Genomic DNA, 17,549 nt, shown 5'->3' on the forward strand with positions numbered 1-17,549 from the left:
GACCGAAGGTCAATGGAAGAGAAATAGCTGGCACCGTGTAAGCAGTCGAGGGCATCATCTATCCTGGGGAGCGGCTAAACGTCTTTCTTTGTAATTTTGTTGAGGTGTCGGTAATCAACGCAGAATCTCCAGGTATTGTCCTTCTTTTTAACAAGCACGACAGGCGACGCCCAGGGACTGCTCGAAGGCTCTATTCGGAAGTTCCGCGGGCTATAGGTGGCGCGCGAGGCAATTCAGTATGGCTCCCGGAGAGATGATCCGTGCGGCCGCGTAGGTACAGTAGCATAGGCGTGCAGCCGGTCTTTTTGTTCTGCACTTCGCACACAAGCAGCCATGCCGCCATCGTTTGCACGCCCGTTGTGTCTTGGAGACATAATGAAACACATCGGACAAGAGGAGACGAGAATACGGTGCTTAATTGAAGGCGAGGAAGTCCTCAACGCCGGCCACCTCATTTGCTGTGGCCTAGAAGACTGCTTCCCTGCGTCGATGACAGTGCAAGGCCTTTGCTTGCAAACATCACATGTGAAGCAGAAGCCGCACGAAGTCAAGTGTGTTTATGGAATAGACGCCTCTTTGCAGGTATGTGAGTCTCCATTTGACGCATGTGATAACTGAGGCATGATCTCGTTTCATAGGCAGTGCGGTCCGAAGCATTGTCCAAAGTCGCGCGCAGAGTAAAGAGCGTGCATGCAGCAGCGGCGCGCTTCAGCCAGATATGCAATGCACATGGTTTTGTCTCGGTTATGCTTGTCTACAGCGCGCGGGCAGTGCTGTGCGGATGAAATAAAGCGAAATTCTAAAGCGCACGAGCGCAGCCGAGCAGAAATAACCGCACAGCCACGAGTACCTTGTCCGTACAAAAGCAGCTGCGATATGGCTTCAATTTACTTGCTTCGTAGCGCGTCACTGGAGTGCTCTACAAATGTAATCGAGTATGCATAGTGCGTAGTATATTTACTACGTTTTTTGCACTGTAGGTACACGTTCGCGACCCCCGTAACAATGTCTCCGCTGGAAGCGGCGGCGAGAGAAAGGCATGCACGGAAAGTGTAGTTAGAATCATTGCCGTTTGTGAGCAGTTGCAGCATTTTGTATGATTTTAAGGGTTTAACGTCGCAAAGCCATTACTACGAGAGAAACCATACCGGAGCGCTCAGGGTTCTTTAACGTGCATCTAAATGTGACCGCCGCGGCCTAGATGGAATACACATCTTTCGGCTCAGCATCGTAATCACTCAGCCACCGCTGCGGCACGGTTGCAATATTTGATTGTGTATTTCCCTCCTTTTTTTTCAGTGCCAATGCTCATGCAAAGCTGGAAAATCACAACGCTGCAAACACATCATTGCAATGTTGCTGTTTATGAACAGGCAAGAAACTTTTATTTTCCCAAGCAATCACATACATTGTTAATGAGCTGAAGTGGTTTTGAAAATGCAATAAGCCCAACTTTTAAATCCTCTTCAGATGTCTCGTATCATTTCGAACATGAAAGGCAGTATATTTTTAAAGACTAACGTCTGTAATGTCTGTGTTCTATTCTTGGTTCATCTGCAGGACGGGCTTACAGAACCTGGAGCACCTGACATGCACAGACATGGAAAGGGCCTGGGGAAAATTAAAATCAAAGCCACTATACGAAGCACAAGAGCTCAAGGATTTGTGCCATGTACATGCGCAGCCACAACTGCAACTTAGTGAGCAGAGACTCCATGATATAAGACAGCGGCTCATCGCAGCAGTACCAGACAGCGCCCTTGCACTGCACTTTCAATGCAGGTTCCAACCAACAGCATTTGCAACTGATGCCCCCGCAACTCCCAAAGAGCATGTCATGGTGTGCCACATGGCTGCTGACGACAGAGTGATGCCATACGCAGAAATGCTTTTTCATGAAGCAGCATTCACTGATGAATTTAAGCTTACAATATACAGATCCTCATATATTAACTTGTCAGAAGCAGAGCAACACTTCTACAAGTATTATGTGCAAGTGTCGGAAGAAGCAGCAGTGAGGATCTGCACAGAAAAGCGGTCTCAGGATAGCACAAAGTGGCGAAGAGAACGTCAAGTTCGAATAACTGGCAGTAAGTGCCGTGCATATTTCACTTTTTTACCCAGGGAAGACCGCTCATGGGAGCAAAAAGTGACAGCAATGCTTTCCGATTGTTTCCGAGGAAATGAGGCTACTCGGTATGGCAAAGCTTGCGAAGAACTGGCTCTAGAAGAGTATTGTAAAGTGACGTCTAATGTTGTGACGAAGCTAGGGCTGCTTGTGAATCCCCTCGTCCCTTGGCTTGGCTACAGCCCAGATGGTGTTGTGTTTAAGAATGACTGTCCTGCCATCCTGATCGGAGTAAAAAGTCCCCTTCTGGGAAAAACACAGAAAGCAGTTGATATTGCTCGTGAAGGAAAACTAAAATACCTGACGAACGACGGCGAAAATTTGGTTGTGAACAAAAATCACAGTTATTTTTCACAAGTCCAACTTGGGATGTTCCTTTTGAACCTGGATATGGCACACTTCATCGTGTATTCGAAGGTACAATCACTGATCATAAATGTGGCGCGCTGTGGCCACCACATTGATGAACTTGTGCGCAAACTGCAGTTCATCTACTTTAAACATCTATTGCCAAAGCTGGCAAAAGTTGCATAAGTTTAGTTGCTACACTTTTAAATTACTATAATTCAATTCGTTTTGATCTTTTCACGGCATCCTGCAAAGACCTCCGGGAGATGTTTTCGATTTCTATGTAATATTGTCTAACCCTGCTGATGTTTTTGTTTGCTTTTGTAATAATGCGTTTCTATGTTGTTTTCATTTAAACATTAACTAATGATTACTATGTTTACATAATATTAAATATGTACCTGTATACTTGTTTTAATGAAGAGTATGTGTGCATATGTGATGCTGCCATGCTGCCGAAAGAAAAGAAGGGATTGTGGACCCGTCAAGCTGTCCATGGACAGCTTTTTTTCTACAATCCCCCCATCTGTATTTGATGGCAAATAAAGATTTCATTCATTCATACACTAACAAGTGCTCTTTGTAATGAATGAAGACTGCTTTGCATGGTGTATGAGATTTTAATAAATGTTTTCATAATAGTGCACAGAGAACCTGTGGTTGTTTTACTTGTTGCACTAGGAACACAGGCAATGCTAAGTGAAGGTAGGTTCAAGATATTGCAGAAAAGAAGTAATTTGTGACTTGTACACCATAGGAACATACTGCTGTATGCAGCAAATGTAAAAGGTGAAAAAAGGGCAGTGAAGGAAAAATAACCAGTGCCAAAAATAGTCAGCCTGTAAGCTAGCCTTGCAGAAAACATATATCCCAAGGCAGCACTAAGACAACAGTTTCAAAATCACTTGTATGACTGTGAAGCATGCCCTACAACTCACTGAGAGCAAGATTTTCTGCGTCGGGGATAAATGTTCAAATTTGCTTTGCACGAAGCTACAATATCTCTACTGCAGATTCGAGAAGTTTCATTTATAGAGAACACAAGTACATGAGGGATGGAAGTTTACAAAAGCCAATTCCTGCATATCACAAACACATTTTCTTTAATGTCACAAGCAAGAAATATGTTTACAAAGTGCCAAATGCATTGGTAGAACCTTAAAACACCGTATGGGAAGAAAAGTACAACAGCAGTGCGACATACAGGCAACATGAAATCCACGCTGCACAAAGAACCACATTCACAATATCATACAGTGCATGTTCTGCAGAAACGAACAGTAAATGACATTGTGTTTCACTAGTAGCCAAGCACAGAAACAACAGATGAGGATGACAGTTTGGAACACACAGTGCAAGTGATCACTAGTAGAACACACCACATGAGAAGCTGTGGCAACCGTCAAGTTGGCCGCGGCAGGAGAAACCAAAGAAGCTCTTTTGGTGCCGGTGGCGGTTTGAATCATACTTGGGCCTGAGGATATTTTCTGCTTGCTACAACACCAGTCACACAGCGCAGAAATTATGACCATGACGCTAACCTTACAGTCCAATAGACACAATTACACTGAAAGAGTTACTGCAACTGTACACCCCCGCTAAACCGTTTTTCAGAGAGTATCGGAGCTGACAGGTTAACAATGCCTGCTATGATAATCATTATTTGGTTGTGCGCCCGAACAAGATCCCATGGCACAGGCCCCTTAAGCACTTTGAACACCTTCATGCGTTGGATGGCCCTCTCCACATGCACTCGAGCTCTGGCAATGTGAAGCGTTTTACTTGCATCCTCAGCAGAGAACTGCTCTTGAGATCGCAGGAATGGTGGCTGTACCACACCAAGGCTCAGTTTCGCGCACATGTCGTCGATGCAAAAGCCTTTATCAACCATTACATCATCTTCAAAGCTTTTCAGCTTGTCCAACACATTAGACTTTAGCACACAGGCTTTGTCTGATGCTCGGCCTCCAAATCCATTACTGAGGAATGTTATGAGCCCAGCAGGCGAGACCCCAACAAGTACCTTAGCCGTGTGGGTTCCCTTGTAATAAGAATATGTGAGGATGCGGCAAGACTGGCAGTGTGATTTCTCTACTTGAACTTCTGTGCAATCTAGGACAACCCGCACCTCTTGAAATTGCGAAAAGCAGTCAGGCATATTCAGCATTATTTCAAGTTTTGATGGCCATGGAATGGCTGCCTTCAGTATGGCAGCAAGGCTGCGAAGGGTGGCATAGAAATGCCTCTGCACTGTAGTTTTACTTGTATTGAATAGTGTAGCAAGGCAGGTGAGTGAAAGGCACGTTTTTAGGCGTACTAAAACAAGCACAACACGTTCATATACAGGAATTTCCGTGCTCATTTCGTCGACTAATGCCACCTCTTCAGATATAGCTAGGAGTGCACTTTTTGACTTGACACCAGTGAACGCTCGCACAGCTACATCTGTTGTCAGCAAATCAACAACTTTTCTCTTTCTTTGTGGTGTAGAAACTGTATCAACTTGTACACCTTTGTCTGTGTAGGAGTGACTGTGTCCTGCCAGTTGAAGCATGACCTCTACCACTTCAGCATCTGTCATTGTAGGGTTGATAGCAGTCTCGCTATCATGGGGGGCAGAATCAAATTCAGCTGCAAGGCAGTTGTCTTCCACCTGCACAGAAATATGTTATAAGCAAGACTTGAAACAAAAATATTAAAATTCCTTTTAACTTTGAACCAGGAGCTTAGGCCAGGATGACAAGTATGCAACGAAACATACTGTTAGTACTGCAATTTGCTGCAGTACCATCTGGAGAATAAGCATTGATGGTTACATAATTAGCAAGCACAGAAACCAGCCATACCCACATGTGTTGTAGTTCCCAACTCACCTCATAATAAAAAATCAAACTGGGATTGCTCTCTTTTCCCATCTTAGGTACAAACAGATCTTAGTATTCATCGCACTCTGATGCACTATCACTGCAAGGCTCGTGCAACAGGAACAACTAGTTACAGAAAAAGTGATTTTCAATTATTCATGCTCCTCTCAAATACCGTTCTCATCGGTGCTTGCAGGCTCCCTCTGCCCTGTTATGATTACCTAATGCACATCTTGGCAAAACAAATTTCCACAAATCTTTCATTTATACACTGACAGCAGCAAAAAAGATATGTAGCTACAACATCAGCACTAAAATATATAGAAAAAGGTAGTAACATACCGTTTACATCTCAGTTTTCTATGTGCCATGCAAAGAAAATTTTCCTGCAGTGTTAATATTTAGCTACTAAGGCATTCATTAGCTGCACAAGTTATCTGAAGGAATTTGAGTTGTGCATATGTCACACTGTGGATCATTAGATGCTAATATCGTACTCAGTGGTTCTGCATTCCACAATAGATGTTTCAGTATACCTTAACGAAAGCTTAAGGAATACCGTCAGTGTCTGCACAGATTACCTGCATGACGAGATGTGTAAAGGATAGTGTAGGAAATGGATACCTGATGTCAGAGTATGTGAGCATTTTCGAGCAAATGTAATGCTTCAGCACAGACGAATGTGGTAAGTCAATGCTCACCACAGACATCCCTGTAGATGTGTCTCCACCTGAAGGGACCAATGGTGGAGGCAATGGGTCCGAGATGCCACTGGGTTTGGGCAGCATTACTGAAAAAAAAAAACGATTGTACATACATGTGCATTTCTCTGCCATAACAAAGAACTAAAAGTGCTACTACGTTAAGCTATGTGATCAGTTATGTACCTTATAAAGCTATGCTTCAGTTGATTCCAGTGTCCTAATTTGTACAGCATAGACTATAAAACAAAACTTGACAGAGTGAAATTAGTATGTAATAAAGAAACCCGGCATTAATGCAACCATGTCTCAATCAGGTTTGAAAAAATAACTTACCGTGGTTATCCCTAGCGGATGCTCGCGCAGCACGGGCTGCTGATGATTGTGCTCTTTGAAGATCCTTGTGGTCATGGGATCTCTGTGGTAGGCATTGGGAAGGTACCGCTGTTTTCTTCAGCCCCTTGCGAACTGGTGTCCATACATTTGGATCTGTGAAGCAAATTATGAGTTATCCATTAACTAAATGCAGTTATACTATGTTCCTCTGACAATGCTTTGAAAGTGTGGCACTATTATGGCAGAAAATCTGTGTAAGTCGCATCACTCCGCACAAGCTACGAATTTTTGCAAACTGCTGCAGCACTTCACTAGAATGGCTACAGGAATTACTGAAGACAGATGCCTTAACCAGCTGCTTAGGTACAGCCTTACATTGCTTCCACTGAGGGTACTCCGTGCATGAAACTGTGGCAATTTTGCCCGTGCTAGAATGCGGTATTGCGCACTACGCTGAATTGAATCGTAGCTGTCCTGCACTACACTCACGCGCTGCTATTTCGCTGCAGTGGGTGACTTAGCCAATATTAGCTTTGAGCAGAAATAAACAAGAAACTTGTGCCCACATCTTCTTGCGTGTTCCCGTGAAGCTACCAAGGGGCATAAACGATCTCGCAGATTATGGATTTTGAGGTGTCGAAGCGGCTCAGCCCGAGAGGTTGTCGTAGTGGAGGCCTCCGAATTAATGTAGACCATGTCGTGTTATTTAACATGCGCTCATATTGCACAGCGCAAGGCCGTTTTTTTTTTTTTCATTTCACCCGCGACCTTGCGATTGATTAACGAGCTGAACGCCAAAGCTTCCGAGCCGCCGCGGTGAGTACCGTCACACAAATGAGCAGCTATTAGTGGGCTGGAAAGATCTCACGACGGTGCATTTACACAAATGAGCAGCTTGACACTAACAGCGCGCTTAGCCACGCATTTCATTGCAGCTCCCTTCCACATCCTGGGATCCGCATTTGTCAATCGCTCATTCCTCGCGCGCACACACTGCAGAAATATTGGCGATTTTCTAGTTGCACTAGACAATCGACTTGGGCTATCATAATAGTCAGATGAATAGAACGTCGCTTACCAATACGGCTCCAAAAGAAGTCGTCCTTCACAAAGTGGGCACTGCACACCTTCATCGGCGGTGTCACACGCTTCCCGATGCGCAACTTGATCACCCATTGTTTCTTCAGACGGGCGTCAGCGGGAAAAGAATGTAGACTTGTTTGTCCACACACTGCCCGATTTGTGCACTGCGGCACGCAGCACATCCTGTTACTCTTGTACTTTCTTTGTTTCATCGCAAGCAGCTTGAAGACGCCGCGGATCACGCGCAGGGCGAACAAAGGAAGTAAAAAAAATGCGAAGTCCTAGCTCCCGACGGCCCGCATTCATGGAGGGAGAAACTCAGGCCTGCCCGCGCCGATCATCCCAGTGGCGCTTCTCGCCCTCGCCGGTGTGCGGCGCCACCATCTACGGAACTTGCGAATAATGTTTTTTGCTAACATCTTGTCCACTTCATCTTGTATAACGCGTCGTTCAGAAATGGCGACTCGATAAGGTCTTCTGTGAATTGGGCGGGCGTCTCCGGTGTCGATACGATGTGTAACGAGGGACGTTTGTCCTAAGCGGCGGTCACCAAAATCGAAAATATCGCTGTACGAATTCAGAAGACTCGTAAGGGCTGTAGCACGGTCAGGGCGCAAATTAGATGCAACCATTCCTGATATGCGGGCCTCCAGAGATGGGGACGGTGCAGGTCGTGTCGACACTTTAGCAGTAGGGTCAGGCAAAAGAGCGGCAACTGTGGCGTCAGACAGTGGGGTCAGTTCGGCGAGAGTAATGCCCTCAGGAAGAACGTCCACAAAAAGGCCGAAGTTCAATACTGGAATATAAGCGTTGTTATTTTCTACGTGCACGATGTTATGGGGGAGAGCGATTCTACGCTGCAGTGTCACGTCGGTTATGGGCAATCAACGTAGTCGCCATCAGGAACGGAGGGGAAAGGCGACATGAGCACATACACTGCAGCTTCTGGTGGCAGACGAGTAAATGTAGAGGAGCGGAGACGGAGCGTTGAGGTATCAGATGCCTGTTCGTCAGGACAGAGTGGCAGGTCGAGATGAAGCAGTCCAGAAGAACAGTGAATGAGCGCGGAATGTGCAGTTAAAAAGTCGAGTCCTAATATAACGTCGTGAGGGCAACTGGTGAGGACTGTAAATAGGACAGGGATATGGCGGTCGGCAATGGTAATTCTCGCAGTACACATACCGATCACAGTAGCTGTATTGCCATCAGCAACACGAACGCTAGATGAGGAAGCGGGTGTGAGGACTTTGTTGAGGCGTTGACGGAGCGAGGAACTGAGGACGGAAATGTGGGCGCCAGTGCAAATAAGGGCAGAAACTGAGACTCCGTCCACAAAAATGTCAATGAGGTTACGTCTGGGTGCGAGGGTCAGTTCCGAGTTGACAGTCCGGGTCGGTAATGTAGCGTCACTCCCGGGCGCTGCACTCGCTAGTTTCCCGAGTGGGCGCCGGCGTATGAGGGGGAGGAGTTGCGACGAGGTAGCGGTGAACGAGATTGACGAGGCCATGGAGACGGAGATCGGCTGGAGTGACGGACACTTGAGGCGGCGTCGGTGTGAGGTTCATCTGGGTGAGCAGGGAATTGTCCAGGTCCATCATATGCGCGGCGGAGCTGTTCAGGTTGGGTAGGGAAGCGTCGAGGTCCGTAGTAGTACCGATGGTCAGCGTTGTAATAGGAACTCGGTGTGGGGAAGGTGCGACTGCGGCAATAACGGGAAGTGTGGCCGGCTCGACAGCAAATAAAACAAATTGGCCTGTCATCTTAGGTGCGCCACTCTGCAGGATTGCGATTAACGTAGCGACGGGGGAGAGCTTGGCTAGTGGTTGCAGCAGCCACTACCGGAACAGGATGCGAAGGTGACGAGGGCGGTACGGGGTTGGAGGACAGACCGACGTTGGCAAGTTCCTGTCGGACAACAGCCTGTATCATGGCAACGGTGTCAGGCACTGGAAAGGGGAATGGCGCCGGAGCTAATGCCTCGAGTTCTCGCCTGACGATCCGAGTCATTGTTGCGGACTGAGAAGGCTGTTGCAGAGGAGCCAGATCATCGCAGGATGATGTGGCTGCCGTGTTCGGAAGGCGCTCAAAGCGATGTACCAGGCGTCGTTGTTTAGCCTGCTCGAATCTTCGGCAGACTTCAAGCACCGACTCGACGGTAGAGCAATCCATGCAGAAGAGGATGTTGAACGCGTCATCTGCGATGCCCTTGAGGATGTACCCTACCTTTTCACTTTCCAGCATGGAGCTGTTCGCCTTGCGACACAACGCGAGCACGTCTTGAATGTAGGCCAGGTAGGACTCCGTCGTGGATTGGGCGCGAGAAGAAAGTTTGGTTTTGGCTGCGAGAGCCCGTCCAATGGGCTTTCCGAACAAGTCGTGAAGCTTTTGCTTGCACATTTTCCAGGTCACCAGCTCGTGCTCGTGATTTTGAAACCATGTGCGAGCGGTTCCCGCCAAGTAGAATATCAGATTGGCCAGCATGATGGTCGCGTCCCAATGATTGTTCCGGCTGCATCGCTCGTATTCATCCAGCCAGTCGTCAACATCTGTCTTGTCTTCGCCACTGAAGATGGGAGGGTGGCGGATTTTTGTGAGGACGACTGGTTGCGCCGATGTTGTTGCGGTGGTAGGAGCTGCCTCAGAGATCATAGTGGCCATTGTTGACGTTGTGATCCCAGGTAGGTGGCGGCCGCTGCGCAAATCCAGCTTTCGGCTGCTTAAATGGATTTATGTGTGCACACGGGGATCTTTGATCACCTCCACCAAGATGTTACGTGGCAAGGTTAATGCACGAAGGTTAGTCCAGGATGACGCAGTACACAAAGCACAGAATCACAGCAGCGTTAACCTTCTTCTAGCACTGAACGTTGCTGCCACTTTGTCGTCTTCTGTGTCACTCCCTCTGATCGTTGTCTTCTTTTGCGTCCAGCGATGCAGGGCATATATGTTACAATATGATGCATTATCCAATCAATTTATGTCCTATGAGACCTGCAGAAAGGGGAAATTTTTGTCTGCAATGCACATACAAAGCCAATGTGAAAGCAATGTCTTTGCAGAATGTGCACATTTGTTGCAGCTTAAAAAGGTTCAAGATGTTTTTCGAACACAATGGAAAACATAGGTATAAGGTATCCAGTTCCACTATAGTTTTATTATAAACACTAGAAAAATTTTGTCATAATTTTATTGAATGGTGAAGGAACAGTGCAAGGGACGGGACACAGTGAGACGAGGAAGCACAAACGCTCACACACTTCGTGTCACTGTGTCTCGTGCCTTGCGCTGTTCCTTCATCATGCAAAACCAATTAGCCCGCCAATTCGCTCTAATAGATTTTATTGTGTTGCTCACTGAAAATTTCGCAATACAATTATTGTTAATCTGAGAAATGAAAGATTAAAATTAGAACAAAAGAGAATCACATGCCTTTGACGGGATCTGAACTAGGAATGCTAAATATCCAGAAATTTTGTATGGCTTGAAAAAAATGTTTTTCCCCAAGTTCTAACAAATTAAACATTTTGCAAAACACATGACAAGAACAGCATGAAATTATTTGCTAAAAAGCATGACGTAATAATGACGAGCTTTATCAGATCATTTATAAGCAAGTTTAGGCCATGAGCCACGTATTCAAAACATGTGATATGCGCTTGCAACAATACCACAGGCTGCTTTTATGCTGCTGGCATTGCTGCGATTAATGCCACTACTATATTTTGAGCATTTCACTCATTTAAAGCATCCCCCCAGCTACATAAACCACTACATTGCAGTGTAATGATTGTTGCCTGCTTCGACTATCAGTTGATTAATGGTTTTGGTTCATGCATTCACAACCAAATTTATGAGTGCCTCACCGTGAATGTTAGTAATTCTGGCTTTCAAAATCATCTGAAATGAAGCATTTTTCAAGGTCTCCTCTATATGATTCTTCACTCACGTGCACTTAAGGTCAAACAAAGTTCCACTTAGTACGTACTGAGAAGCTTGAGCTAACGTGGCGTCAATCTGTTGCACCAACCTGAATGAGGCTGGTGCAATGAAGGCAAATCTTTCAGCCAGTTAGAACTGAATGGCGTGAGGTACAGACACTAGGCAGGAGCTCAGTTCGACTGAACTTCGGTGCTATTGGCAGCTGGTGCCGCCTGTGCTGCAAGAGACCATTGCTGCTGGTACAGCACACCCACAAAGTTGCACTCGGAAAGTATCGAGAAGCTTGAGCTAAGGAAGCATCCATCTGGCTTTGCGGCTCTGGATTGATAAGGCCTAGAAAAAATGCAGCCACCTTGATTTTTGAGGGGCAATGGGTGCTTTTCTTTGACTCTACAATGTAACAAATCACTTCTCTGCAGCTGCGCTGATAAATAATATTGTTCACCCTTGTAATTTATTTCACTGAAGTGAATGTCCATGTACAGCCGAAATCTCTTACACAACAGGTGCCTTGTGAAACTCGTCACATCAGGAAGTCTATGCTCAGCATTACGGTACTTGGATACTGTCGTCTTCCTTTCAATATCGGCTGTGTCACTCACAGAAAGTACTTCTTGATGTTAAGAGAGGCAAATCTTTCCCAGCATTGACAAGAATATACCACGCTCACCAACTCTCATGCCCTGTAAGCACTAACTTTCTTGTGTATGCTTTGTGAAAGTAAATAAGTTGAAACTTTTGCCTAGTTCTGCTGATGCAGTAGAACCCCTCCCTAGTAAGGTCACTCGAACTGGCAAAAATCCACTATATTGGGGTCCTTAGAATATTAGTTTTTGATGTTGACATGGGCCTGAAGATGCTATCTGCTGATTAAATGGCTGCTTAATAACATGTCTTGTCGGTTTATAAAAAAAAAATGTAAGCTTAGCATGAACACAATAATGTCTTCTGCTTTTTCTCTCATTCAAGAGGCATTAGCTGAGAAATGCGCGTGACATAGTGAACTGTGGCAAAACTTTACATGTCACGCCTCCACTTGCTACCGCTGCCTCGTGCTGCGAGCTTTCAGTTGTTCGTTCCCCTTGTTTACAGTGGTGTACCGAATACAAGCTGAGACATTTCACTTCACTACATTGAGTTTTTACTACACCAGAGTTTACTACTGTAGTTCATTAGACGGCAGTGTGAAACCATCTCGCACAGCATTACTGTATAGCCTGCAGAAGAGAACTTTCCCAGAAAGAACCAATCTCGCCTGCCAAGAAGACTTGTATTTTTTCTCTTGTCGTGTGCATTGTACAGCAGCATGTCCAGCAATTCTGTTTGACTTGCATCTTGAATAAAATCATTAAATTTTACTTGTGCTCAGCCTGGCACATCCATGTAACCTGCCTTCAGCCCACATCCTTGCAGCACTAAAGTCTGAGAAATGCTGTCTTCAACATGCGATGACAACCCTGCAGCAGTGGCTCGGTGGTTAGGCATTCAGGTACCGAGTCGGGGGACATATGTTTGAGCCTGGTTGCAGCGGCTGCATTTCAATGGAGCGAGAAGCAAGGTGCCCATGTAATTTCGGATATCAGTGCAGGTTAGATCCCATGTTCTCAAAATTAATTGGGGCCCTCCACTACGGCATCGCTCATACATACAAAATTTCATGGAATGGAAAGGTGGTACAAAGGCACTATCAAATTTACTCTTAAGGTGAAGTTTGAGTGTCTCCCTACTTTTTCTCACGTGTGATTTGTTATTCAAGGATCCAAGTAGGTTTAATTAACTGCCCTCATCTTTAAAGGAGCTGCCCAATCAGTGCCCAGCCATCTCACCTGCCAACTACCATCAGGTTGCAATTTTTGCTCGCAACACAGTTGGAAGAATTTTCTAGAGAAGAGGGCCTCTAAGGCTGTCACATGAATATGCATTCATGCACTTTGAACTCGGGCGACTACAGTTTCTGGACCAAAAAGGTACATTCAACCTAGGAGCAATGAACAATTGTCAGCATCCTTCTTTGAACTGTGTTTTGTAGGCCTTATCTGTTAGCAGCTTCCTAGCACCCTCTACAGACAAAAGCTTGTGGATGTGCGTTATCCAACAGCCTGGTGGGTACCATAGGATTTGATAGAACCAATAAGCTTGAATTGGTTGTGAAAATGTTATGAACTCTGGGGACTATGGTTTCTGGGCCAAAAAGGTACATTTAACCTAGCAGCAATGAACAAAAATTGGTGGCATTCTTCGTTGAACTCTGCTTTGTAGGCCATATCCTGCATGCAACTCATATCTGAAGAGGTCTGTACCCACTATATGGCAGTTGTCTAGCTGTGCCCTTTCTTAGCAACCGTACTCTCGTCTTCATTCATGCTGCATATACATTTGGTATGTTTCCTTTTTTGTTGTGGCATGAAAGGATTGGATAACCACAATATTTAAGATGACTACTGGCATGAGCACTTCAGTATTAAATTTAACAAGGACTTTATGATGTCTTAAGTTACACAGCAGAAGTCAAACTGATTGAAGCACTATTGATTTGCTAATGCACCGGTGAAAAACACAAGAACAAACAATTTCAACAAATACAGGCAATTTTCTTCAGTTTGTTTACTGCACGGCAATGATATCTGAACAACACGCACGAGCTGTTATAATCTGGCTAAAAAAAAACTAGTTACATGCATCTGCTCAGGCGTATGTATGTAGTGTATGCAGCATAGCTATTTCTCAATAAAAAAATACTGACCAAAATGTGGCTTCCTTGGCCTAGGACCAGCGAAACACTTTGCGGCTCTTCATCTATTTACAAACAAACACTCTATTACCATCAAGCAAAAAGCCAGGCTTGCTAACCAAGTGTACATATGTTTTACAAAGCTAGAATTTGCATGTTTTGATTGTAGTTTGTACTGCCTTGCAGTGGATATCTAATGGGGGAGGCAGTAAGTTACACTGATGGAATTCACAACTGGTTGGCCCCACAGCTACAAATAAAAATAGCAACGACATACCAAACCCCCACAAAAATACTTATCATTGATGTGTGACAGCTTACAGAGTAGAAGATAGAAAATAATGATTTAGGCAACCAGCGCCGACCTAACAACCTAATATTTGAGACTGGGCCTATGGTCCTAAAAGGACTAGGGTACTGCAGCTTTTTTCAGATGCCTGCGGCTGCTTCGTTGGTGATACTCTGACGATGCGCGAGTGCTGCCATGGCGTTGTGCAAACTTTCAAAAGCTGCATTTCGAAATGCGCGAAATAAGAAAGCTAGATAATGAAACCATGGTACATGCTCTCTAGGTAAGTATGAACTTCATGCTACAAACTGAATTATAGCTCAATTATTCAGTAATTTTGATTCAAAGGTAATTGCGTGAAATGTAGGGACAAGGAAGAAATAATTCAGCCACCATCTTCCACAGCTGCACAAATGCAACGAGCGCTCATATTTTGCACAGTTTTGTATAAAGTTCTCACAAGGAACCTTCTTTCATCTCCCAGTTATGAGCATGCATTGTGTGCCCGTTATTGCTTCCAAAGCATTTTATAACAACAGTACAATTAGTCATACCTTGCTAACAGGTACACATTGATTCTAGACTCAGACTGCCTCATAAAAAGTTTCCTGTTATAACAAATCTTGATAAAACAAAGATTAAATGCAGTGTTAAGCCACATTTGTAGCAGTCAATTGTTCAGTTATTTTATGTGGAATATCGTGGCTGGCAGTTCATGCAAACGATTTAACACCTTGACGTGCCTAGTGAGTTATAACAGAACATGGTATAGGAAACATTTTTATATCTTTACAGTGGAACTGTGTTTGTGAAATAAGTGTCTTGTCTCACACTTAATTGTTGTGGAATCGTTACCGAAAGGGCCCACGAAAAGCTATTTATTTAAACTAGAAAACGCTTGCAAGCAATCAGTACCTCTGCAATGCAAACAATTTCAAGCTGCCTGCATTAGCACCGATCGTATCGGGGCAAAAAATTACTCTTGTCTCCATCAACTCAGCGCATGCCACCACGCCCTGTCCCGCCTGCCTGCCTGCCTGCCTGCCTGCATCACCTGGGAGTGTCCAGTGATTGTGTGCAACCAGCGCGACACCAATAACATCAATGAAGAGTGAGCGCACGAGAGGCGTCACCTTAATTGATTGCGAGCAGTTGCCAGGAGCACTTTTTAAACATTATCTGCAAAGCTTTGAAATTCGACTTGAATGCTCACAAAGACCACCTCCGTGTACTTTTTGCATTAGAATATTACCATAGGTACCATTTCAGAGAACATTGAAGCACTCATCAGCTCAGCATGTTTATCAGCTTCAAGCAGGTTGGACAACTTTATGGACTGTGACTGTACTAGCTTAATCAAGCAATTCTTGAAGCTTTGTGAGGGGTGCGACGATATCTCTGAGCATGTCTATCTGCTTCATTCTTTAGCTTGCCTGTGCCCGCAATGAACATGAATTCTTTCCTACTGAATGATAGCCCATAAAGGACCTACAAAAATGTCTTTCTGGGCTGTGTTAAATGCTTCACAAGTTTTCCTAATCATCGTTGCATTTGCCACATGTCAAAACCTACTTTCTCAGACACTGACGCTCATTCACCCCCATTTTTCAATGATATGCTAGGTCTCCTAGGGTACCACTCACATCACACTTGTTTATGCGTTCAGAAGCACCACTTCCACACAGTATTAACATTACAGCGGACCTGACGTAAAAGAGACAATGTTTAGTTCGAGGTCATTTCCTTCTTGCATTAACTGGAATAGTCCTTCCCGCTTGCAAAGGTAAGAATTGTTTTTCCAACGGATGCCAAGCGTTGCCCTTAAGTGGACTGATGAGGCTAAGACATTTGCAGGGGTCAAGTGGATTCAACTAGTGCAGGACCTGGTTAATTCGAGAAATATGGGAGAGACATTTGTCCTACCTGGGCCTAGAAGCAGTGTGTCCTACTCAAGATCCAAGGGTCTTGGAGGGCTGGATTTCGATCTCACCCTCTTATCTCAAAGGCAAAGTCTGAGTTTGCAGCACTTGCCAAAGTGGCCATGCCATATAGTCTTCTGCCATCAGACAACCTGATGCCCAGTAAGCGCCCAGCCATGTCAGCTGCTAACTACTTTCTGACAAAGTTAAAGTGGAAAGACGGGCTAGTTGGCATTGGCATGACTGCATATTTCAGTACAAAAAACACAGGATGAAGGAAGGTGACAGACGCAGGACGAACGCTTCGTCCTGCATCCTTTGAAGCATTTGCCCTGCGTCTGTCTCCTTTCTTCGCCCTTGGCTTTTTGCACTCAGATGCATATTTGTTTCTGGCAATGGCATGCCTGTGATTTTTCGCTCACAATGCTGACACACTTCCGTAATGCTGACAGCAGATTTTCTGCAAAACACTGCAAAAAGTTTGTTGTGTTAAAAGTTATACAGGCTTCCCGCGCAAATTCAGCTGAGTGGTACCTTGTCGTGAGTGCAGAGTAAAGCTCGCTCGATGGCCGATTGGCTGCTGTTGCCTTTTCGTCCTACCAAAATGTTTGCTCACCTATGCCAATGTCAAAATGACACTGCGGCAAAGCGAGCCAGTTCCAAATCGAACAGTTTCATGGTGTAGCACCTTCCTCTGGATGCGCAAAGACTGCGGCCAAAGCATGGCCGCTGGAAAAATAAAAAAGCACGCCGGCTGGCAGTGGCACGTGAAACCACAGTTGGCTGGTCTGTTCTAATCTGGATCCTTATCAGCTGTCTTGTCCTTCGCTCCTGAGGTCTTCAGCCTACAACGTATTCGGCCCCTGTTCCTTTTTTCATAATGCCAGCCTTGCCTCGAGCCCAAGTAGCATTTAGCTTCTGCGGCATTGTTTTGATATGATAGCTTAAAGACTTCGTTTTCCAGAAAATCTAGCAACAGCGGCAATATTGATGTGAGCGAAAAATCATGGGCATGTCTCCGGCAGGTAGCAGTTGGCAGGTGAGAAGGCCATGCACTGACTGGTCAGCAGGTTGTCTGTCGCCACGAAGCCACAAGACATGCCCGACTTGGTAGGACCTCCTGACTCCAGCAGCTCCTTTGAGATGGAGGGGAAAATGAGAACTGGACCTACCGGAAGCCTTCTATACTGTAACAAGAAGCTCTCATTGAT

At 45.2% G+C, this 17,549-nt stretch overlaps 2 protein-coding genes across 2 annotated transcripts; one reads left to right on the forward strand and one right to left on the reverse strand.

Moving 5' to 3' along the window:
• The first annotated feature begins 248 nt into the window (after nucleotides 1-248).
• LOC146210336 (uncharacterized) lies at nucleotides 249-2,662 on the forward strand. The gene is made up of 3 exons (XM_084582290.1): nucleotides 249-582; nucleotides 1,300-1,373; nucleotides 1,561-2,662. The coding sequence occupies exons 1-3, from the start codon at nucleotides 334-336 to the stop codon at nucleotides 2,660-2,662; spliced, it is 1,425 nt and encodes a 474-aa protein (XP_084438416.1). The 5' UTR covers nucleotides 249-333.
• Nucleotides 2,663-3,329: 667 nt separating this feature from the next.
• LOC146210337 (uncharacterized) lies at nucleotides 3,330-7,773 on the reverse strand. Its single transcript, XM_084575500.1, has 4 exons — nucleotides 7,456-7,773; nucleotides 6,378-6,530; nucleotides 6,042-6,130; nucleotides 3,330-5,129 (listed from the first exon to the last, which is right to left on the reverse strand). The coding sequence occupies exons 1-4, from the start codon at nucleotides 7,670-7,672 to the stop codon at nucleotides 4,053-4,055; spliced, it is 1,536 nt and encodes a 511-aa protein (XP_084431626.1). The 5' UTR covers nucleotides 7,673-7,773; the 3' UTR covers nucleotides 3,330-4,052.
• Nucleotides 7,774-17,549: the final 9,776 nt, after the last annotated feature.

Source organism: Amblyomma maculatum, chromosome 1 (assembly GCF_055883805.1).
Source record: "Amblyomma maculatum isolate TAMU_Amacu chromosome 1, ASM5588380v1, whole genome shotgun sequence".
Lineage (NCBI taxonomy): Eukaryota > Metazoa > Arthropoda > Arachnida > Ixodida > Ixodidae > Amblyomma > Amblyomma maculatum.